Source organism: Perognathus longimembris, chromosome 17, assembly GCF_023159225.1.
Source record: "Perognathus longimembris pacificus isolate PPM17 chromosome 17, ASM2315922v1, whole genome shotgun sequence".
Classification (NCBI taxonomy): Eukaryota; Metazoa; Chordata; class Mammalia; order Rodentia; family Heteromyidae; genus Perognathus; species Perognathus longimembris.
Window position 1 is genome coordinate 529,736 of NC_063177.1, and position 23,981 is coordinate 553,716.

The 23,981-nt window shown below is 45.2% G+C and overlaps 1 protein-coding gene and 1 long non-coding RNA gene across 6 annotated transcripts in view; one reads left to right on the forward strand and one right to left on the reverse strand.

Moving 5' to 3' along the window:
• The window catches only part of Gas7 (growth arrest specific 7), a 220,655-nt gene that overhangs the window by 74,849 nt on the left and 121,825 nt on the right, over window positions 1-23,981 (reverse strand). For all 5 annotated transcript variants that reach the window (XM_048365734.1, XM_048365736.1, XM_048365737.1 and 2 more), the window contains exon 2: window positions 13,713-13,833. In XM_048365734.1, the coding sequence (XP_048221691.1) occupies window positions 13,713-13,833 (121 nt within the window). The remainder of the gene's footprint in view (window positions 1-13,712; window positions 13,834-23,981) is intronic.
• Window positions 432-7,493, forward strand: LOC125365571. The gene is made up of 3 exons (XR_007213723.1): window positions 432-446; window positions 1,797-1,801; window positions 7,353-7,493. It is a non-coding gene; the product is annotated as an uncharacterized LOC125365571 (long non-coding RNA).

Below are 23,981 nucleotides of genomic sequence, written 5' to 3' on the forward strand. Positions count from 1 at the left end.
CTTTCTTAAAATGTTTCAGCTGTGCCCTCTGCTCTGGAGGGTCCTGACCAGTCCTGGTGCCAGCAGCCCAGGGCACGGAGGCATTGGCCCCGATTCCTGACCCTCAGCTGCCGCCAACAGGGGCAGACATGGGGCCAGCCCAAGCCACCTGCAGGTGGTGGGGAGTGACCCCACCGTGCAGCGCTGTCGTCTGTGTTTGTAAGTATGACAGTCTCTTTTGTGTCAAACCTGCATGAGATGTACAGGCGACAGCTCACAATCAGTGTGAGTGTCCGCAAAAAGAACTCTGGGGGGACCCCCACCCAGCCTTCTTAAGCAGAAAATTATTTGGTGTGCTAAAATGTTTTACTAAGACTAAAAATGTTTTACGAAAACTATCAAGCCCTGGAAATGAGGCTGGAGAATGCTAAAAATCATTTGTTAAAGGTTTTTGTCTTAAAATTTGGGTGTTGCAGGAGTAAGAATGACAAAATACCTCTTACCGCTGGAAAATGTACGGCCGATGCTTATTCTGCGTGCTTTAAGATCTTTTGAATATGTATGTGTGTGCACAGGCGTGAGTGTAAACATGTTCAAGACTGTTAGTATGATGTAAAATTGTGTGGGTTTTCAAGTTTAAATTCAAATGGTCATCAAGTTAGGGCATTACCAAATGCTTTAAAGGATTATTGCATTGTTTTAAAGAGGAACTATAGTTAAAAAATCAGAGCTAAGTGTCAGAAATTTGGATTTAAAAGGATATATATATTAAACTAATGGGGATAGAAGTAAACTCTCATTAACTCTATGTATGGAGGAAGAAATGGCAAAATGGGCCAATGTTTATCACTAATATATTGGAAAGCTGAATAGATATTTCTAATTCTGTAATTGTAATTCTTGCATTATGGAAAAATTCAAAGGTCTTCATGCCATGCGGTAAGCTTCAGAGTTTTTCCAATGCAGATAAAAGCTAAAGTGTTGTGTTAGTGTTAAAAAGGCTTTGGAAATCAAGAATACATTTCTAGATAAGAAATTTGGAAGTAAAATTGTCCTAAATAATTATTGCAAAGTGAGAAAAGGAGAATTATGGCTACCAAAATGTTAAATTGCCATTCCAGATTCTTTGTAGGTTTTTTGTAACAGTTTCCAGCAGGCCTACAGAGAAGCACAGGTGATTCCTACAAGTTTGTCAAGATCTAATACTGGCCTTAATAAGTTCCAGGTAAGAGCATACTTAAAAACTACTTCTGTGTGGACCACCTTGTTGCTTTTAAGTGGAGGAAAGTGGCCTCTTGTAAGACTCATTGATCTGCGGTTCGAAGCCAGCCCGGGCAGAGAAAGGTCCCTGTGAGAGACCTGTCTCTAATCAGCCAGCAGTGTGCTGGGAATGGAGTTGTGTGGAGGTCAAAGTGGTAGGGTGCTAGTCTTGAGCTGGAGAGCTGGGAGACAGTGCTCAGGCCCTGAGTCCAAGTCCAGTGGAAAGTCACTCCTCCTGGGAGAAAAGTGGTAGAGCATCCAGAGTCAGTAAGCCACTGCTTGGAATGCAGAGATGGTGTCAGATCCTAGAGTCACTCCCGTTTGGCTTTTCAAAAGTTAATCAAAGCCGGGAAGTCCTAGAAGAATAGTTGGTAAGCATGCCTTTCCAATGCCCATGTCTGTCTACTGGGCAGGAACTTGCCAGTCATCTGTGATAGTGGCTAGTAAAGGTAAGTTTGTCAAATAAGAGGATAGTTTAAAATCCCAACCCCACGCATCTACTCAAAGCTCTGACTGGCAGTAAGAATTTTAAGCTGATACATCTGTTCAGGAAAGAGAGCTTGTAGATCTGAGATTGTGTCCTTACTGAGACCTGTTAAAGCCCTGCAAAGGTCATCAGAGATCAGTTCCCCAGCCAGTCAGGCAAAAGCTTTTACAAACTAGAATGTTAAAAGGCACAAATTTGTAAACCTGAAGTCACATATTTGGGCTTCATATTAAGAGAAGGCAAGCGTTGGCTGTCAGATGCATGTAAAGAGACTGTGCTGAAAATACCTGTGCCTAAATCAGCCAGACAAGTCAGAATTCCTGGGAACAGCAACAGCAGGCTTTTGCCGGCTGTGGATACCTGGATTTGCTGAGAATGTCAAGCTTCTATATGAACAGAGGTATTGACTCTAGTCGACCCAGGGCCAGGAGCTTTGCCTCCTGTACCCCAGTATTCCCAAGAAGACTTGGAGTGGATAGTGAAAATTCCCATGGCCCACAAAACCCCGAACAGAGAAGGAAACAATGACTGGTGGAAAACTTGTGAAGGGAAACTTATCTTGCCACAAGGGCTGGGTAAGGGGATCCTTAAGAGAATCCACTGAGCTTCTCACATGGGAACCCGAAGAATGCAGGACTTGCTCCAACACTCCAAAGTGAAAATTAGACAAGGAAATTAACTTATTGAAGATATTGTTAAAAATTGCAAGGCCTGTTAGGCCTGTCAGCTTACCAATACCCCCAATCAACAAGTTACTAAAGGAGCTCGCCTCCATGGGGATAGGCCAGGCATGTATTGGGAAGTAGAAAATTTGGATACAAATATTTGCTAGTTTTTGTAGACACCTTTTCAGGATGGGTTGAAGCCTATCCAACAAAGCATGAGACTGCGAATGTAGTGGCTAAGAAGATCCTGGAAGAAATCCTACCCAGGTATGGCTTCCCATCCACCATTGGGTCGGACAACAGACCAGCGTTCGTCTCAAAAGCAAGTCAGGGAATAGCCGCCGCACTGGGGACAGATTGGAAATTGCATTGTGCTTATAGACCCCAGAGTTCAGGACAGATAGAGAGAATGATTCGGACTCTAAAAGAGACCTTAACTAAATTGGCCTTAGAGACATGCGCAGACTGGGTGTCACTCCTTCCTTTTGCTCTGTTTAGAGTAAGAAATTCTCCCTATCAGCTTGGCTTTACTCCTTTTGAAATAATGTACAGGTAACCTCTGCCCATTATCCCTAGCCTTCAGATTGAATTGCTTGCTGATTTGGATGATGATGAATTTTTGTGTAAACTCAATTATTTGCAGCTCATGCACAAGAATATGTGGCCCCCAACTTAATGCATTATATGATTCTGCTTCTGTCCCTACCCCCTATTTATTCACACCAGGGGACTGGGTGTTCATCCAGAGGCATAACCCCAAATCCTTAGAACCACAGTGTAAGGGACCCTATGTAGTGCTACTGACTACTCCCACCGCCCTCAAGGTAGACGGCATTGCCACGGGTCCATTGCTCCCACCCCAGACCAGCTGACCCCTTTGCCCTGGACGATGACTACCATGGTGGAACTTGGGAGGTCTCCAAGTACCCAACTCAGCCGCTTCGCCTTTGCCTCAAGAAAAGAAAGTTAGGGGCTGGGAATATGGCCTAGTGGCAAGAGTGCTTGCCTCCTACACATGAAGCTCTCGGTTCGATTCCCCAGCACCACATATATGGAAAACGGCCAGCAGGGGCACTGTGGCTCAGGTGGTAGAGTGCTAGCCTTGAGCGAGAAGAAGCCAGGGACAGTGCTCAGGCCTGAGTCCAAGCCCAGGACTGGCAAAAAAAAAAAAAAAAAGAAAAGAAAGTTAGACTGAATATTGTTATAATTTTCTTTTTGCCTTCTTTCCTTGCTACCCTGGCTAATGTTGACGTTAACCCTCACCAGCCTTTCCAATTATTTTGGCAGCTCACTCCAAAGTGGGGTGATCCCCTTATTTTAGCAACTAAGGAAGCCCTCTTAGGAACCTGGTGGCCAGACATAGTAGTAGACTTATGTGATCTGGCCACAGGCAACTGGGATGTGCCAGATCACTTGGACCCGAACCTGAATAAGCTACTTCCCGAGTATGATGAGCAGGAGTCCTGTCCAGTTTGATGTGTGCAGTCCCTTGGTAAAGTAGACTAAGGTTATAGGTTCCTGGCTAGGTAAGGTCAATGCCCCTGAGTCAGCCTGAAGAAGTTACAGAAGATGGATGATCTTCACCCATCAGCCCCCCTTTAAAACCGAGGGACCAGAGTTGTTTTGGGGAAGATGAGGCAGGATAAACTAGAGGCATGCAAAACAGAGGTACAGAGACTGTACTTGTGAGAAATGGTGACAGGCCCTTTGGTTACTACTTTGGGCCCTATTGGCCCATGCCTTATCTCTATATCATCCCCTAGACACGCAAGCCATTGAAATGGACAGAATGGAGCCATGATTGGCTCCCAAAGTACCAAAAAAAAAAGGGGGGGGGGGGAATGAAGTGCCAGACTTTGAAGTCAGGCGCCACTTTACCACGCGAACCCCACTTTACCACGTGAACCTGAGATAAGCAGGCCCTGTGAGCAAACCCAGGACAAGCTTATTAGGGCCCAGCCAGTCTAGAACTCTAACTACTGGGAATGCTTAACTCTGACTGCCCCCAGAATGCCTCGAGCCCTGAGCCAATCAGATTTGTACCTGTGTTCTAATCTTGCTTGCTTGAACACCTGATTGCTGGAACTTTGTTTTTGCCTTTATAAGCCCTGTGTAATCGCAGCTCGAGGCTTCCTCCTAACCTCCGTTGTGTCGGTGGGTAGGACGTGGCCGGAGTTGCAGCTTGCTTGAATAAAGCCTTGCCTTGCTTTTGCATTTTGGAATGTCTGAGTCTCAGTGGCCTTCTTGGTGGTCGTCTCGCGACTTGGCACAACAGTGCATACCTGCAATTCCAGTTAACCTAGAAGCAGAGGTTGGACAATCATGGCCCATGGCTGCCCTTGGCAAAAGCACAAAACTCTACCTGAAAACAAATAAACAACAGTAAAAACACAACAAAAAATACCCCCCCTGAAAAAAAAAGCCACATATGGTGAAACATACTTGGAATACCAGAATCCAAGAGGCTGAGGCAAGGAGATCATGAGTTCCATGTCAGCCTGGCCTATATAATGAGATTCAGTCTCAAAACTGTTAGCATTTCCCTGGCCTTGGGGCCTAAGCACCCTTTAGTCCCCAGATCCACCCATAACTAAACTCCCTGCCCTAGAACTATAATGGGCCACTCCCACTCACCACTAATAGCTACCTACTTCCCCTTTAGCCCAAGAGAAGCTACCACCTGGATAAGGTGTAGCCACCATGTTGCTACCTCTCCTGTGGGAGATAATGGCCCCACTGATAAACCTCCTTATACACCTTCTTCTCCTGTCTGTGACTATCTCTGCGTGGTCCCCTGGGATGACTGGGACATATCTTTTCATTGGTGCTGAACCCGGGATAGGTTCCCCTGTGGATTTGCTCCCCCATTTCTGGGGGTTCCAAGCAGCTCCTGGGACCTATTCTGCTGTCCTAAGCCCACCCAGAGGACCACCAAGGTAACTTTCTCCTGCCTGAGTGCTCTACTTCCATCCACCACCACAACAAATTTGAACCTCCATCCAGGGTGAGTGACCATTAGCCAGGGGCTCAGATCCGATTTTCTGTTAGACCACTGGGCCAAGGCCACTGGGCCGCAGTGACCGAAATCTTGGTGCCAAGTTCTGAGCACTCCTGCCCTGGCTCTGCCTGCCTCAAGTAGCTCAGTTCTGAAAGACTCAGTAATGTGTATAATTCGAAAATTAGAGTTGGGTTTATAGCAGGCCTGTCATGACAGAGTTGCAGCTGAGGCTTCAAGTGTGCAGTGAGGTAAGACACATGTCTGTGACTCTTACTACAACTTTAAAAGCATGAGAGTTGTGTTTGGTGACCACAGGTTTGTATTGGGGTAGCATTGGTATCTTCCCCCTCTATGTCTCAGAAACTGTCATGGCCACTGCAGAGAGCAGACTTGGTTGTTGGCCTTTGGTTTTTGTGGATTTTGCGACTGGGAAAAGGTTTAAACATGAATACCAACTGAATTTTAGACTGTACTTGCAAGAGATGGTTATTGGAAACCGGTAGGGTACTAGCCTGCAAAAACCAGAGTACTCAGAGTAAGCAACCAGGAAATACTGGGAGATTTCAAATGTCTTTAACCAGTCTGTGTAGAATTTGCAGTCACCCCAGCAGGAAGTGTGACAATCCATCCAAGGGACTCTGCCCAGATCCAACCCATCTCTCCCGCCTGCCTCCATCACACATGACTAACTAAGCTGGTGATTCAGGATGGAAGACACAAGCCACTTTGGATCCACTGACACTGAGACTTTTACATTGTCCTGACCCTTTGCCCTCTTGATTATCATTCATTTGTGTTCTCTTCCACCTGCCAGTAATGTTAATTCCCACAAGTTAGACAACAAGGGGTATATATTCAAAAAAATGATATGATTTTGTTTTATGCTATTTTGTAGTTAGATGCATTTTGGCAAATAGCAAAAAGGTGCCAAGTTTGGATTCTCGGCACAATGCTAGTGGTTAAATAGCCCAAGAATCTAAAGTACTTAACAGTTGTTTTTTGAAGACTCTATCACATCTACTGAGTTTTGTCATTGTAGAACTCTGTCAAGTATTTGTTGGTCAATTCTCAACAAGTTACAGGTAAGCTCTACTCCTATTGGTCTCCTTGTTGTTTAACTGGAAATAAAAAGGGATTTTATGGCCAAGACTATACCTGTCCATGTTCCAACTGGATAGGATCAAGAGGAATAGTTGCTTACCCCCCTAATGTCCATACCTGTCCATGTTCCAACTGGACAGGATCAAGAGGAATAGTTGCTTGCCCACCTAATGCCCATACCTGTCCACTTTCCATCTGGACAGGAACTTGCATTCTTACTTTTGTTACTTGCTATTTGTATATATATATATTAGCCTCTGACTGGTTACTCCCAACCAGTCCACTATCCAGTTGCCCCCCCCCCAAAATACCCTTAAACATTCCCTTCCTGCCCCCAGTCCAGTTATTCCTCCATCCTTGTAATGGGCCACAATTGAGTTTATGCTCCAAATGGAATTTTTCTGGATTGTAGCCAGGGTGTGTTCTCCCATGTCCTTCATGTTAACTGGTCCTGTGATAATATCCCTCACTCAGGACACCAACTGGGAACTTGCAGTTCAAGGGCATCCTGTTACTATAGGCAACTGGAGGCTTCATTACACTTCTCTGTCCAGTGCAGATCTGGATCCTGAAGACCCCCAGACCCAGTGACTCCTTGATGTTCCCAAGCTGCAGGAGGTAGCCAGAAGAGACCATGGCACCCACTGGCTCTGACAACCATTCTTATGGAAATGATGAGGACCTTTACCAACCAAACTATCAAGCAAATACTGCTTGGATGGTACCCAGCCAAATGATGAATCAGGGACCCCTGACTACTTCACCCCTTTACAGCAGGAAATAGCTCCAGAAGAAACAAGCTCTATCCATACTCTCCTGGCCTGGTACCCCTCCTCTGTTATTAATAAACAACAAATGGGAGAATGTTAGCATTTCCCCTGCCTTAGGTCCTCAGCTCCTCCCATTATCCCCCAGGTCCACCCATAACTAAACTCCCTGCCCTAGAACTATAATGAGCCACTCTTACTCACCATTAAGTCCTACCTATTTCCCCTTTAGCCCCAGAGAAGCTACCACCTGGAAAAGATGCAGTCACCATTTCGCTTCCTCACCTGTGGGAGATTTGGCCCCACTACTAAACCTCCTTATAAACCTTCTTCTCCGGTCCGTGATTATCTCCACATGGTCCCCTGGTATGACTAGGTCATATCCTTTCAAAATCAAAACAAAATGATCTAAAAAAAAAAAAAAAAAAAAAGCAAAAGCAGGCTGGAGACATGACTTAGGTGGTAAACCACTTTTATAAGCCCAAATCTCTGAGTTTCAAGCTCCAGTAACAAAAAAAAGAGAAATAAAAGAATGAAAGGAAAGAAAGATAAAAGGGAGGGAGGGACGGAGGGAGGGACGGAGGGAGGGACGGAGGGAGGGACGGAGGGAGGGATGGAGGGAGTGAGAAAGGGAAGAAGGGAGGGACAGAGGGAGGGAGGGAGGGAGGGAGGGAGGGAGGGAGGGAGGGAGGGAGGGAGGGAGGGAGGGAGGGAGGGAGGAGAAGAAAAGAGAAAAAAATCAAGATAAATCTAAGTTCTCCCTGCCCCTGTCCTGCCACCTCCTGTCTGACAGATTCCACCTCTTCCTTTCCATCCACTGCTGAGCTTAGCATATGACCTCATTATTTCTCTTCTCATTTAGGCTATTGGATGCTATGCTCACTTTTCTGAAATCCTTCAGTCTGATGCACAAGCAGGGTGCACAGTGCTCTGATGGGGTCATGCCTCTGCATGGAAACGTTTCACGTTTCTTTATCTTAACAGATAAAGACCCTTCTCCTTCTAATGTCTCATGGGCATTCTGCAGGTCTGACCCCTCACCTCTGTATTCCTCATCAGTGCCAACTGCTTCAGCCTGTCTTTCTCAGGCTGCCACAACTTCTGCCTGGCCTCCCACCTATGTTTAGAATGCCTGTATCCAGGGTCCCCTCAAGGACATGCTTGATGCCCAGATAAAGGTGTCTCGTCCCACTCAGAAGACCCCACATTTCCTTGCAATGCTTGTAGGTATCTATGCTATTATTCTCACGCCCACATTAGGACTGTGGTCTCTGTGAGTGGAGATGGTGCTTGGTTTGATGTTTATGTGCCTGCAGCCTGGCAGTGTGACAGCCCTCATCCACAAATCCTAAATGGATGTGAACATAAGCCGATTAGCCAGCAAGAGAATTTCCAAATGTAAATGAGGCTTTCTCATGGCTATTATATTGGGTGTGACCAAGGGGGCAGAGCACCTATTATGCCCTAGCCCTTTCTGGGAGGGAAGAGACTAAGGATTAAGTGGGGGTGGGGGAGACAAGAGAGAGCACAGGTTCCTCTATATCTTTGGGTTCTGCACTGGCAGATTCTACCAGCTTCAGAGGATTGAAAATGTTCAGGGAAAGACTTTTTTTCTAGTCATTATTGCCTAGGCAATATAGTATAACAACTATTTACTCAGGACTGACATTGTGTTAGGCATTTCTAAGTCATCTAGAGATGATGGAAAACATATGGGAGGAAGTGTATGGGTTCTGTGCCAATGCTGTGCCCTCTTACATAAGGGGCTGGAGCATCTGAGAGATTCTTAACTTGGGGTCTGGAATCTACCTCCTGTCCATCCCAGGGGCATCTGCATTGGGCAAAAGGGAGGAACAAGGTGACAAGGCAGTGGCCCATAGTGGTTTGGGGCAGTGGTTGGACAGGTAGGGTGGGATGGCACAGTGTTGAACTGTTGCCTGGGAAGAGGAGACTGGCCCAAGATAATCCAGAACTGGGTAGAAAGGTGGGGAGGCAGCTAGCCCAGCAGTGAGGCCCAAACTCAGAAGCCAGGTGGTAACATGAATGCAAGTAAGAGAAACTCATAGAAAGATAATCAGACTCCTAAAGCAAAAAACAGACCATTAGCCAAACAAAATTGGTCTTCGAAAGGATTCCAAAGGAGAAAGACAACTGTTTGCTCCTTCCCTAAGCCCAAAGAACAAAATCCAAGACATGATGTTTAAGGACTGTGTGGTGACTACTGTCAGCCATACATTTCCCAATCCCTGCAGAAAGGCCCCTTCCACCAGGAAGCCTCCCAAACTCACCAAGTTCTCTGTGACATCTTCAAATATTCCAAACTTGTCCTTCACAGCCTTCTCATGACTGTCATGATACAAGCATTTATTCTGATCCATTTCTAGGTTTAGATTATGGCTCAGTGGTAGAGTGCTTGCCCAGCATGCATACAATCCTGGGCTCCAGCTGAGTGGCAGGGGCCCTTGCTTGTGATCCTAGCAACTTGTGAATGCTGAAATCAAGAGGATCTCAGTTTGAGGCCAGCTTGGGCAGAAGAATTCATGAGACACATTGGCAACCATACTGGGTAGGATAGTGCTTGTCTTCCTAGCTGTGTGGGAAACCTAAGATAGGTGGGTCACAGTCTAGGTATGAGCCCACAGGCAAGAATCAAGGCTCTTATCCCCAAAGTAACCAGTTTTAAAAAGGACTGGAGGTGTGTCTCATGGTTCAGGCATAGAGTGCTGGCCTCATAAGCACAAGGTCCTGAGTTCAACTCCGGGTACTACAAAAATAAAAGAAGTTCTTGGGCTCCAACAACACATACACACACACACACACACACACACACACACACACACACACACAGAGAGAGAGAGAGAGAGAGAGAGTGAGCACACCTTAAAATCAGCTTCCACAATCCATCAAGAAATCAGCACAAAGCCAAGAGGAGGTGCCTCATACCATAAGCCTGTCCTCCAGGAGGACGCCATTGGACTCCTCTTTGGGGAAACTCTCTGGAAGGAATTTTGCTACATTCTTTCACAGATTTACTTTCCTTTCTAATAAACACATCCTGTTTGTAAACAGATACAAATTTGAGATTTATTAAGTACGTGTTGACTGTATTAGTAATGCAATCAACTAAACTAACAATAATAACAAAAAAAATAATGAATTAAACAACTACATGGTGGATGAGGCTGGCACACATCTAGGATAGACATCAAAGAACCAGGATTACCAAAGCAATGAGGAAAAGCGATCAAGGTCAATTCTGATGGATTTGATGTTAACCTAGCCTACAAGGTCTGCCAATTCCACCACCCAGGAACCTATAGACTTCATTCATCATTTGCAACATATATATTTTTTGACACAGGTCTCTCAGTCTCCTTACTAATGGGATTACAGTTGTGCCCCATCATACCTGACATCTTTTGCATTTTAAAATCTCTGAAAAATAATTTTTAAAATCAAATGTTACTTCAAAACACATAAAAGTTACCTGAGGGCTGAGAGTGTGGCTCAATGGGTAGAACAGCCTGACTAGCAAGCTAGAGCCTTAAGTTAAAAAACAGTACCACCTCCCTTTCCCCTCAACATTCACATTTCAGCGTCGTTTGATAAAGTTTTACTGGAACACAGCCACACACATTGGTTGGTCTATGGAAGCTCTCTGGCTAAAAGAATGACTCTGAGCAGTGGTGAGAGACATCCTACACCTTCCAAACCTCAAGCATCTACTTCCTGGTCCTGTAGAGAAAGCCTACAAAACCTGGAGCAGCACTGGGCTCACAGGGTCTCAGAACCTGTAAGGAAGCTGTAACTTGGTAGGGTAGTGTATACTAAAGGCTAGGAAAAAAGCTATCAGCTGTCATTGGTGCAAAATGTGGTTTAAATATCCATTAACGGATAGAGTGCTGTTTAAGTAGATCGCAGCATAGTTGTATGGTTAACTATTACTATTACATGGCTTCGAAGAGGAATGGGTAAAGACAAGCACTGGTGGCTCACACCTGTAATCCTAGCTTCTCAGTAGGCCAAGACCTGAGGATCATGGTTCAAAATTAGCTTCGGTAGAAAAGTCTTTGAGACTCTTATCTCCAGTGAATCACAGGTAGAGCACTAGCCTTGTGCAAAAGGAGCTCAGGGACAGGGCCAAGGCCCAGAGTTCAAGCCCTGGACTAGCAAAAAGATAACAACAAAAAACCCAGAATGGGTAAAGCGAAGCTGGTGGCTCACACTTGTAACCCTAGCTTTTCAGAAGGCTGAGATTTGAGGATCATGGTTCAAAACCAGTCCAGGTAGGAAGGTCTATGAGACTCTTATCTCCAATTAATAACTAAAAAGCTGGAAGTGGAGATGTCGCTCAAGTGGTAGAGTGCTAATCTTGGGCAAAGATGGCCCAGGTCCTGAATGCAATCCTCCAGGACTGGCACAAAACAAAATAAAAGAAAAAAAAAAACCAAAACAACAACAACAGAGGAATAGGTAAGGCTGAAATGTACAAAGTATTGTTGAAGTAACTTAAAGGACAACATGGATATAAGTTTTAACTTTAAAAGAATAAGCATACCTATGTTTAGAAGTGAGTGAATGCAACTATTAGAAAGGTTGCATATGATAAACAACTCTGGGGAAAGAGATCAAAGATTTTTACTTTGGATTTATACTCATTAAATTATTACCTTGGCAATATGTTATTCTTTCTCTCATTTCTTTCTTTCTTTCTTTCTTTTTTTGGAGGGAGGAGGAAAGAGCACTAGGATTTGAATTCAGGGCTTTGGGCTTATTCAGCTTGCTTGCTCAGCTGTTGCTCTAACATCTGAGTCATGCCTTCAGCCCTCTGTTTTTGTTGGTTATTTTGGAGATGGAACCTCCAGGACATTTATTTTTGTCCTCCCTGGCTGGCCTTGAGCCTCCATCCTTTGAATCTCAGCCTCCTAAGTAGCTATGATTACAGGTATGATCTGTGGATGCCTGGATATTTCTTTTCTTATTTCTTTCTCCCTTCCTTTCTTTTCTTTCTCTTTCTTTCTTTTAGAAAGGGTAGACAAAAATGCTGGTTTCAGAAAGCTCCTCCCCTCCTCTTCCCCTTTGCAACAGAGTCGCTATTTTGGGGATAAGAACAGATTCCTGTCGCTGATGATGTCAGGATCCTGCATCCTGCATCGAAATTCTGCACAGTACAGATGGGGAACTGCGTTCACACACCATCCTCCAGAAAAAAAAAAAAAGCCAAGTCTCCAATAACAGGACAAAGCTGCACATGTGTTTCTTTTGAGGAAGCGTGCGACTAGGATAGTTAGAAATAGTTCTATTTCCCCTTTCCTAGAAGCTGTGCTTGCCTCTTTAACCAGAACACCCCAGTGGGTCACATGGTCAGGGGTACAGAGTAACCAGCCACTCAGAGCAGCAGCTGTCTGTTTCTTTGCATCTCCCTCTAACAGCAGCTGCTCCTTTCCGGTCACCAAGAGCCCTTTCCCTGGTGCATGCTCAAAATTACAAGCCATATTAATGATACCACACCACCAGATACACCCTAACCTGCAAGGAGTGAGAGGTGGTCAGGAAGTCAGATAGGCATAGATGAGGAAAGAGAGAAGCCACAGTGGGTTTGGGTATAATTTCATGTTTGCTCTTTTGTTGTTTCTCTTGGTCATCTTGTGATAAAGTCCTTGGAGGGCCATGTGGCTCAAGATCCAGGAATCTTTACTGATTTATTCTGTCCTGCCCATGACCACCGTCCCAACACTGCCCTGCTCACCTTGGGGGAGAACCTGCCATATTGTACACTCTTTTTGGAAACTTCTCCAGCCCCTATCTGGCATCCTGGAGTGACTTGGAAGACCCAGGAAGTCCATGATAACGAAAGGTATGGAGCTGCAGTACTGCTCAGCTCTGAAATGCACGCAAACACTGTGCTGTCTGATGAAATTAATCCTCATGAAGCCCCACCATAACCTACAAGGCATTCTGAGAGAAACGTAGTCAGGGAGATGCTTCAGGAAAGAGAAAAAGGTGTCATTGAAATTAAGAAGACTGTACTTCTCAGCCCTCATGGGGAGCTACAGGATCATCAGGACTTTCAAAGTGCTAAGAAAATGTGCTGTAGCTTAAGATAGACCAGTTCTGAGACCCCTCAGAAAACCTTTCAGAATCTCTTTTGGAAAATACAGCCCTTAGTCTCTGAGGTTGGGTTTGACAAAGATTCTCAGGGTGCATGGGAGTCAGGGATGGTGTTAGCCTTGGGGCACAGTCTTCCTCCTGATCCTCTCCCATCACTACAGACTGAGGTCTGACCGCCACCATCCAGCCCTGTGGGCCAGCATAACTCCATCAAAACTCCAGGGCAAAGATTATTCAAGAAAATGTCCCTAAACTGGAAAGTGGAGGGAAGAGAAGAAAAGCACCCCTTCAGAGAGACAGACACTGGGGAATGAAGCAGGGTGCTCCTTCAGAGAGAGACTCACCATTGGTGGCCGTGTTGACATAGTAGCGCCGGCCCTGAGGAGACAAGTAGCTCTGCCAGCCAGGTGGAAGGACAACAGTCTGGCTTTCCTCTCCCAGCGGAGGGGGGACCATTCCAGGCTTCTGATGGAGAGAAAAGGGAAGGTCACACGTATTGGGTATTTTTTACAACTGATTTTGAACCAGAAAGTCAGAGACATCCTATAATTGTCCAATGCTGGGGTATAGCATGGCCCAGGGACTCCCTGGGGGTCAGGTCACAAATGACACATTGGGTGAGCTCAGAGGTGCCATAAATATGCAATATGAGGAACACTTGATCCTGCACCAGCCCCTTGCAGGAGGGACAGCTCCCTAGAGCACAGAGAGAAATGGCAGGCAGAGAATAGAGCTAGGCTTCTTCCTTTTCCTCATCACTGGACCCTGGAAAATCAATTATGGGGGGGCTGTGCTTGCCAGGGATTTCTGTCAGTCTACATACCCCACTATGAGATATATGGTGGAGAATCTACAGGCCCACAGAGCACAGCAGCATAAGCCCCTGGCCCACAATGCAAAGCCAGCAGAAGTAACTGATGCAAGTCAAGGTAGAGTGAGATGCAAAACATCTATAATAAAGCCTTGGGTCCATGAAGAACTGGGTGGGGGCAGGGTGTGGGGGGGGAGGGATCTCTCTAGTATCCCAATCATGCTAGCAAAGAGATCTAAGGATTCTGTGTCAAATAAGGCACTGGCTCACTGTTGTATGTATTTTTTTTTTACAGGTTGAATCTTTTAGCAATGTGTTATTCAATATTATCCTTATAATCTGCAAATCAGAAAAACAGATGTAAAATGGACACATGTTAAGCTGGGTGCTGGTGGCTCACACCTGTAATCCTAGCTACTCAGGAGCATGAGACCTGTGGGTCATGGTTCAAAGCCAGCCTGGACAGGAAAGTCTGTGGGACTTTCATTTCCAGTTAACTACCCAAAAGTCAGAAGTACAGCTGTAGCGCTGGGGATAAGGCCTAGTGGCAAGAGTGCTTGCCTTGTATACATGAGGCCCTGGGTTCAATTCCCCAGCACCACATATACAGGAAGCGGCCAGAAGTGGCGCTATGGCTCAAGTGGCAGAGTGCTAGCCTTGAGCAAAAAGAAGCCAGGGACAGTGCTCAGGCCCTGAGTCCAAGCCCCAGGACTGGCAAAAAAAAAAAAAAAAAAAAAAAAGAAGAAGAAGAAGAAGAAGTACAGCTGTAGTGCAAGTGGTAGAGGGCTAGCCTTGAGCACAAAAGCTCAGAGACATCACCCAGGCCCCAAGTTCAAGCTCTAAACTGGCACAACAAAAATAAATAAAATAATAAATGACATACATGAAAACAGCATCCAGGATTCCTGGATGGTGGAATTATAGGTGGCTTTTTAGCATTTTCTTTCTACGTATCTATTCCATGTAAAATTTGTTCAATAAACATGAAACCAAACATTCTTAGCTACAGAACATTTAAAAATAAGGACAGAAGCTTCAAATTAGCCTAAAAAATTGCTACACATTTTGAAGAAATTAAATTGATCTAAGTGAGAGTTCCAGCCACAGGAGAATGGTAGTAAGTTCTCAGCAAAGGGGGAGGCTGTAAGAAACATGAAAGGTTATCAGTTGCCCCAGCATCTCTGGGCTGTGTCCAGAGGGACCGTTTCCTGGGTCACACTAGTGACCACTTCTTGTGGAAGCCATGGGGACTTTTGCTGTCTTGCTTTGGGAATCCTGCAGCACCATGTGTCTCTGTCTCCTGTGGTGTCCTGCATGTCATAAGGAAGCAAAGAGTAAATCCTAGCTGCTCCTGTGATTTCCAATAAACACAGCCTCCTGCTGGCTCTCTGTGGAGCAGTGGTACATGTTTTTGTAGATTTTCACAAGTGCATTCAAAGCTTTCCCCTTTGCCCAGATGTTTCTGTCTCCTCCACCTGTACCTGCCAACCCACAGTGCTGCTTTTGATCCCAGGTAGAAGATGGTTCTTGAGATAAGCAAGTGACCTGAGTGCACAGAAGCCTGGCTAAAAGTATGAAAGGATTTTGCCAGGCTGCTTCCTCACCAATAGAGACCATCCATTAAATATAAGCATACACACTGCCCGAGCCTCCCCTGGACTGGAAGATACCAGAACACAGGTAAGACAGAGAGTCTAATGTGTACTGAGTGAGGAAATGAAGTCAGGTGCTAATGGCTCACACCGGTCATCCTATCTACTTAGAAGACCAAGTCCTGGAAGATTGCCATTCAAAGCCTGTCCTGCAAAAAATCTTTGAGACTCCATCTCCAATTACCCAGCAAAAAGTGAGACTGGGGGCATGGATCAAGTGGTACAGCACCAGCCATGAGCAAGAAAGCCAAGGGGTGTGAGTTTGAGCCCTGGCACTAGTGGTAGAGAGGAAGGAATGTAAAGCAAAAAAGGGCTGAGCTTGATGCTCTCAGTTGATAGAGCACCTGCCTAACAAGTGCAAGGTCTTGAGTTCAAACTCTAATACACACTCTCTCCCCACACACCAGAAAAACCTCACATAGCCAGAAATGGATTGCAGAGAGGGGGACCCAATGATACAGTGAAATCAGCCTTGCAACCTCAAGCTCAAAACACTTCAATGTCAATGCACATGACTGGCAGGGATGGGGTGGGGTGGGGAGAAGACTCAGCAAGGCCATTTCCACATGGAGAAAATGAAAGACGTCATTACCAGCCTGGTTATAGGAGACCGGGAAGATGCTGTGCAGATCATCACTAACCCACCCAGCACTACACAAAGGAGTGCTCATTGCCAGGGGTGCGCCATAGATGTGGATCTCAGTGGATGGGGGCCTAGGGAGATCAGACTTCCCCAGGCTCTGCTTTCTGTGAGGTGAGGCTCAGGCCATCACACACCCCTTCCCTCCACTTCCCCTCTAGCTCCTCTTCATGCTGGAAGTGTCACCAGCAACCGTTGCTTCTATGTTTCTGAGACTACCCAAGCAACAACACCCGCAGAGGAAGTGAACACCCTGAGGTGCTGACTGACAGGTTGGACAGGGGGAATGCCCCCTCTATAGGCTGGAGAGGACAGGGATCTTCTAACCTCTGGGACCAGCTTACAAAGGAACAACAAGGAGCCTGACTTTCTTCCCAGTTGCATAGTAATTCGTTTTTAGAAAGACTTTGGTTACTTTATCTGAATAACCCTGTAAAATAAATAAATAACGCTGTGGGTTCAGAACAAGTCCCAGTTTCCATGAAAGGACCCCTTGACCAAGGAGACTTAGTAACTTCTCACTGGTCTCCCTTAGCTACAAAATGCAGGGCCTTTATGGAGGTACCTGAGCTACTGGGCCCAGTAATACCAAGACTTGCCAAAAGTGGGGAGAAGGCCACCCAGGCCACCAATATGGTCTGTTTCTTATTTCTGTCAACTAGCAAGGGGAGTCTCCATGTCAGGTGGGTCCCCTTCTCTTCTCTGTCTGACTCCATCTCCAGTGGCAGCTAAAGTCCCCCTCCCTCTCTCGGGGAGGGGGTGCTGGTCCTGGGGCTTGTACTCAGGGCCTGGGATTTTTTGCTCAAGGCTAGCACTCTACCATTTAAGCCAGAGGTCTACTTCTGGCCTTTTGGTGGTTAATTGCAGGTAAGTATCTCGCAGACATTCCTGCCTGGGCTGGTTTTGAACTGTGATTCCCATATCTAATCTTCCTGAGTAGTTAGGGTTACAAGTGTGAGGCAATGGCCCCTGACATTCTCTCCTTTCTTAGAAAGAAATTCCTTCTCCTGGTTGACCTCAAACAAATCAGGAGTCAAATGCTATAGAGACAACTGAATAGCACCTCATATACTGACAAGAAGCGTTAAGATAAAATTTAAGCAGGAAACTTGAAACAGGCTCATGGTAACACTATTTACAAGGTCAAAAAGTAGAAGCAACTCAAATGCTGGTCCATGGATGGATGCATAAATAAAATGTGGTAGGCTCATACAATGGATTGTATTCAGAAATTAAAAGAAATAGAGAAACAGGTGCCAATAATTCATGCCTGGACCTCTTAGCTACTCAGAAGGCTGAAATCTGAAGCTTGAGGTTCAAAGCCAGCCTGGACAGATAAACACATGAGAATCTTGAGCAAAAAAGCTGGAACAAAAGTAAGAGGCCTTGAGTTCAAGCCCTAGTACTGGCAGAAAGGAAGGAAGGAGGGAAGGAAGGAAAGAAGGAAAGGAAGGAAGGAAAGAAGGAAGGAGAGAGAAAGAGAAAGGAAAGGAATACAAATTCATGCCATAATATAGATAAGCCATTAAAATGGTACACTAAGTGAAATGTGTCAGACAAAAAAGCCACATGGTATCATTGTATATCAAGAAAACATCCAGAACAGGCAAAACCACAGAGACAGAGAAATATGCTAGGGTTTGCCAAGGGAGAAGGGGTATGAGGTTTCCCTTGAGGATAGAATAATTAGTTGTGGTGGTTATGTAATATTATGAATGTATAAGTCATGGATACTCAATTTTATGTTATCTGTATTTTACAATAAAACATCCTTTAAAAAATATAGCAAAGGCAAATGTTAAAGCTGGCCACATCATTTAAGAGGCCAAAAGTGCCACCCTGACCTGATTGTTGGTCTCTATGGTGGGAAGGAACAGTCAGCCTCTTGGAAGCAACTCACACCATCAACAGGCTATAGTGTGGATGATGATGGGTTCATCAAGGTTTCTTACACATTTCTAATTAGTTTCCTCCCCTCCCTTAGTCCTGTGGCTTCTCTCCTCCATTCTGTGAGCTCTTTCCCAGGGGGAATAGGAACAAGAAAGAGGCCATGGTGCTAGGGAGAAAGAACAGAACCAGAGATGGCAGGATACAGTGGCCGAAGATGGAGGTAGTTTCATTCAACTCAGGCACTCAGAATCTAATGCTTGAGTCTTTGTTGGAATTATAAAATCCTGTCTGATCCTCCAGAGGGAGCCACCCCTGGCCCAGAGGACCAGGATGGGTTTTTAGTCTTTCCCTTCTGTCCTCATCTGTTGAGTAAACAACTTTTCAACTACACAGGACAGGCAATTCTCTAGGAATGTGACAAAACTTACCAAGCTTCTACCTACTCTCCCAAAAGGGTGTAAAGGTTATGCATGTTATAGCACATCATACCCACACAACATTTAAAAGTTCTTCAGAATACTATTACACTACTATATTGTTTATCTGTCTACCCATAGATTGTCATTTGAGTTAAGTTTACTTTGGGGCCATTATGAATAATGTCATTATACACACCAGTGAACAAGTTTGTATATTTGACCCAATTTCCTATGTAATATTGAGAGATTTCCAGACCTCTTTAAAACCCTACTCTAGTAGGTTTCTCCAAAAAGCTCACAGTCAGATATCATTTCTACCCAGCAGTAACAACTTGGACCAATGCTCACATGTCTATAGCATACCAGAGCCTGGGCAAGGCACTTGACACAATCACCAAATCTTTTCTATCTAGCCTGCCTCACAGATGGCATTTATCTTCATTTCAAAACAAGGAATCAAAACAAAGATTCTTAGAGTCACAATCTTCAATAACTTTTCCAGTGTTGTACAACAAGTTAAATGGTAAGACCAAACTGCTTTAAGATGTAAGTTTCAGGGTGGGCTATAGTTCAGTGGTACAGCACATGCTTAGCATGTTTGAAGTCCTGGGTTCCATCCCTAGCTGCGCCACCCCCCCCCCCACCGCTCTCCAAATCAACCAGTCAGACTAAAAATAAATTCCCTTTACTACAGAGAACTTTTAAAATGCTACTGGGGATGGCACTTGGGACTTCATATATGCTAAGCATGCTTGTTGAGCCAGCAGTACTACTAGAGCTATGCCTCAACCCTGTTCTAGAGAACTCTACCCAGTTAACTCAAAGCCAAGCTTCCGTCAGTCCATCTCTGCCCCCACTGTACCCCTCAGCTAACCACAATTAGCTCCATGTCTTTACCTGGACCACCTGCCCTCCAGCTCCCACCAAAGGAGAACGACAACACAGGCCCAAGCCTCCTGCCTGTCTAATAGTCTCCAAGTGAGCATATGCCTTCTTAGAAGAGGTACAAAAATATCACCACCCTCACACAGGCCGTCACGTTCCCTAGCTGTAGGCTGACTGCCGTGTCTGCTTGCTTAAAACACAACTGAAATAATGTCTTCTCAAGGTAGCAATCTATTCCACTTTCAGAAAGTAAGTAGGCAAGCAAGGGAAGTCACCAGAGATTAAAAACCAGTAGCCCGGCTGACTGAGTATGGTTATTCAACCTGGAATTCCACCACTTGGGATTTGAGGCCAAAATAAGACCCTACCTCAAAACAAAACAAAATCAAAAAAATCCAAGAAACAAACAACTTCAAAAACCAAATCAGGCTATGGCTGGTGGCTCACCCCTGTAATCCTCACTACTCATGAGGCCGAGATCTGAGGATCACGGTTTGAAGCCAGTGCAAGCAGGATAGTCTGTGAGACTTTTCTCCAGTTAACCACCAAAAAGCCAGAAATGGAGGGTATAGCTCTAGTGGTAGAGTGCTGGCCTTGAGCAAAAATGCTAAGGGACAGGGCCCAGGCTGGTAGTTTAAGCTCCAGTACCAACACACACACACACACACACACACACACACACACACACACACACACCAATTTAAACAAATCAAGACAAACCAAAATACACTAAAAATGAATAACAAAACAATCCCCCAAACAAAGCCCCTGAAACCAAATACCCCAACAGCACTATTTTTGGAAGTGTGATCCCTTTGGGACACTCCAACAGTTACCTGGGATGTGGGATAAAGTGCATATCCCTATGCTACAATTCCCCACCCCTTCCCCTCCCAATTGAGCAGGGATCCAGGGACCTGAATTTTCTGCCCACACCTTGGGAGAGCCTCCCCACTACCGGCTATGGCTGTACCAGGAGGTTGCTCGGGCGCTGTGTGCATGGAAGCCACCGAGGGAAAACATCACCTCAGAAATGGAAAGCAGGAGGGAACATAAAAATTTAATAGGCACAATTTGTAAAAAGACAACATGAAGCCCCAGTTACTTCTGAAAGAGAAGGAGCCTATCTATCCCCTAACCGCAAGCCCTTCAAGCAGACTATTTTAAGAAAGACTTGAGGTTGGATCTGCAGCATCCAGGCAGTACCAACCCCTACACTCAACTCCCCACAGCCTCCGCCACTTTTTAAGTTCAAGTTCATCCCTGGATGAACTCTACCTGCAAGATGGGACACTCTGGGAGCATCTCTTACCTTCAGAAGCAGTGAGGAAATGCAAGTATGCAGGTATTAACAGGGTAGTCGGCAGACCCTTGATTTAACAGCCAGATTAGAGAGCTTTAAGGTCCCCCTTCTGCATCTTCTCACACCTCAAAACCAGCAGCAATAGGAGCTCTAAAGAAAGGCACATACACAGGGCTCCGCACCCCCACTCCCCCCACACCCAGATCTATATATAACACCTCTGAAGTTGTCAGCCTAAGGAGCCACTTTCTGGCAGACCCGTTGCCATGACAATGACTGCTAATGAGCCCAGTGCTGTGATTGGCACTGCTTGAAGGTTCCTCCACAAAGAACTCACCAACATGTTCTCCCTTCCTCAACCACGTAGCCACCTGGACACCCAGAAGTAGCCAGGGAATGGCTGGATGTGCTCACATGATATTGATGCTTTGAAAATTTAGTTTATTAATATTTAGCCTTGAGTCCTCTGAGATACAACGGCCAGAGTGGCTTCTAGTGCCAACTCTGGCCCCAGCTGAGGTCAATTAGTGATGGCAGCTACAAAGGAGCATCAAGATGGAATGGAGAGTGGCCAATAACCTGCAGTTCCTGCCTTTCTGCCTGTTTAGGGTAGATGATTTGCACACAGAGCTGGGAACAGCTGCCATTGTGGCTCTATCCCCCACATTGATGGCACTGGCTTCTGAGTCTGTCTGCTAGAATGCTGGGCATCTAGGTGAAAGTACTGTATCTCTTCCCTCCCCCTGCTCTAGCTCTGGAACCTTCCTATGGATTCAGAGATTGAGATTCACAGAAACTGGTTAGGAAGGAAATGGGAAGCCCTGGCAGTGGCTCCATGCATTCTGGGAAATGTAGTCTTCACAAGTTGTTTCATAGGAGACAGGCTGGGACCCTGGTAGTGTCTTCATAAGACATGGGATCCAACAGCTGGCCAGGAGGTAGATGAAGAGGAAGTGGATGAAGACAGAGAATGGAGAATAGAAGAGAAGGAAGAAGAGTTGATTTCATCCTATCAACACAGAAACAGACTATGTGATTTCTAAGTCAGGGCCACTAGGCCCTGGTGGCTCATGCCTGTAATCCCAGCTACTCAGAAGACTGAGATCTGAGGGTTTGGGTTGGAAGCCAGCCCAGGCAGAAAAGTCTCTTATCTCCACCCAACCACCCAAAAAACTGGGAGCGAAGCTGTGGCTCAAATAGTAGAGTACCCACCTAGAGCAAAAGGGACAGTGCCTAAGTCCTGAGTTCAAGACCCATACTGGCACCATTTAAAAAAAAAAAAAAAGGTGTTCCACATTTGCCTGATCCACTCATCTACTGAGGGGCATCTAGGTTGGTTCCATGTTTTAGCAATGACAACTTGTGCTGCGATGAACATAGTTGTGCTGGTGGCTTTAGTGTGGTCTTGCTTATAGTCTTTCGGATAGATGCCCAAAAATGGGGCTGCTGGGTCATAGGAGAGCTCTATGTTTAGCCTTCTTAGGAATCTCCACACTGCTTTCAAGAGGGGTTGAACAAGTTTGCATTCCCACCAACAATGTAGTAGAGGTCCCTTTTGGCCAAATCCTCTCCAGCATTTGTTATTATTAGATTTCTTGATAATAGACATTCTTACTGGGGTGAGGTGGAATCTCAATGTTGTTTTGATTTGCATTTCTTTTATGGCCAGTGATGTAGAGCACTTTTTCATGTGACTCTTGGCCGTTCTCATTTGGGAGGGCTGTTGGTTCTTTGATTATTTGTTTTGGAGGAATTTAACTTTTTGAGTTCTGTGTAAATTTTAGATACCAGGCCTTTGTCTCTTGTATAGCTGGTGATGATCTTTTCCCAATCTGTGGGCTTTCTATTTATCTTGGAAGCTATATCCTTTGCCATGCAGAAACTCTGCCGTTTGATACAGTCCCACTTGTCAAGCCTTTCTTTAATTTGTTGGATTTCTGGGCCTTTGTTGATGAAGTTTCTTCCAGTGCCAAGGAGTCTTAGAGTTTCTCTTATTTCTTCTTGTAGAGTTTTCAGGGTGTCTGATTTTATTTCCAGGTCTTTGATCCATTTGGAGTTGATTTTGGTGCAGGGTGACAGATAGGGGTCTAGTTTTACATATACACAATGGAATTCTATGCCTCCATCAGAAGGAATGACACTGCCCCATTGGTAAGGAAATGGAAGCACTTTGAAAAAACCATACTAAGTGAAGTGACCCAGACCCAAAGAAACATAAACCCTATGGTGTACCTCATAGGGAATATAGCTAGTAAAAGAATAGGCTATTCATGGTAGAAGACCAAAATACCCCCAATAGCTTCACCTATATGACCACATAAGAAGATACCTCATGAAATGAACTGCATGTTACAGAAACAAGAGTTATACCACTGTTGTAATTATTCTCAACATGCTATGTGATCTCGTACTACGTTTTTTCTCTTTTTCCTTGTCTGTTTGTTTGACTGAATGTTTGTCTAGTTTTGTTTCTCTTGTATTCCCTTCCTGTAGCTGTACCCTCACTACCACTGTATAACATCCCAGTACTCTGGATATTGTCTATATGGGTAATAGAACTAGGGAAAGGATAGGGAATACCAAAATCGAAAGACAAAGAACAAAAAGACAAACCATTCAAAAAGCAATATTTGAAAACCATTTGGTGCAAACCAACTGCACAACTCGGGGAGAGAGAAAGGGGAGAGGGGAGGGGGAAAATGAGGGAGGAGGTAACAAGTAGAACAAGAAATGTACTCACTGCCTTTCATATGAATCTGTAACCCCTCTGTATCACACTTTGACAATTAAGAAAAAAAAAAGGTGTTGGGGCACTGCTCTGTTGTCCAGTTTAATTTCAGCACAGTTCCCCAAACAGTGAGTTAATGATGGAGTGAATGGAAGAAAATTGGGAAATGTAGCAGGACCTGGGCTGCAAAGAGATTTGAAGAGGCTGTTTCTCAAAACAGCTAGACAGAGAGTGACATCCAGAACCACACGTATGCTCTACCTGTGACTGGCTCAGAGTGGACCT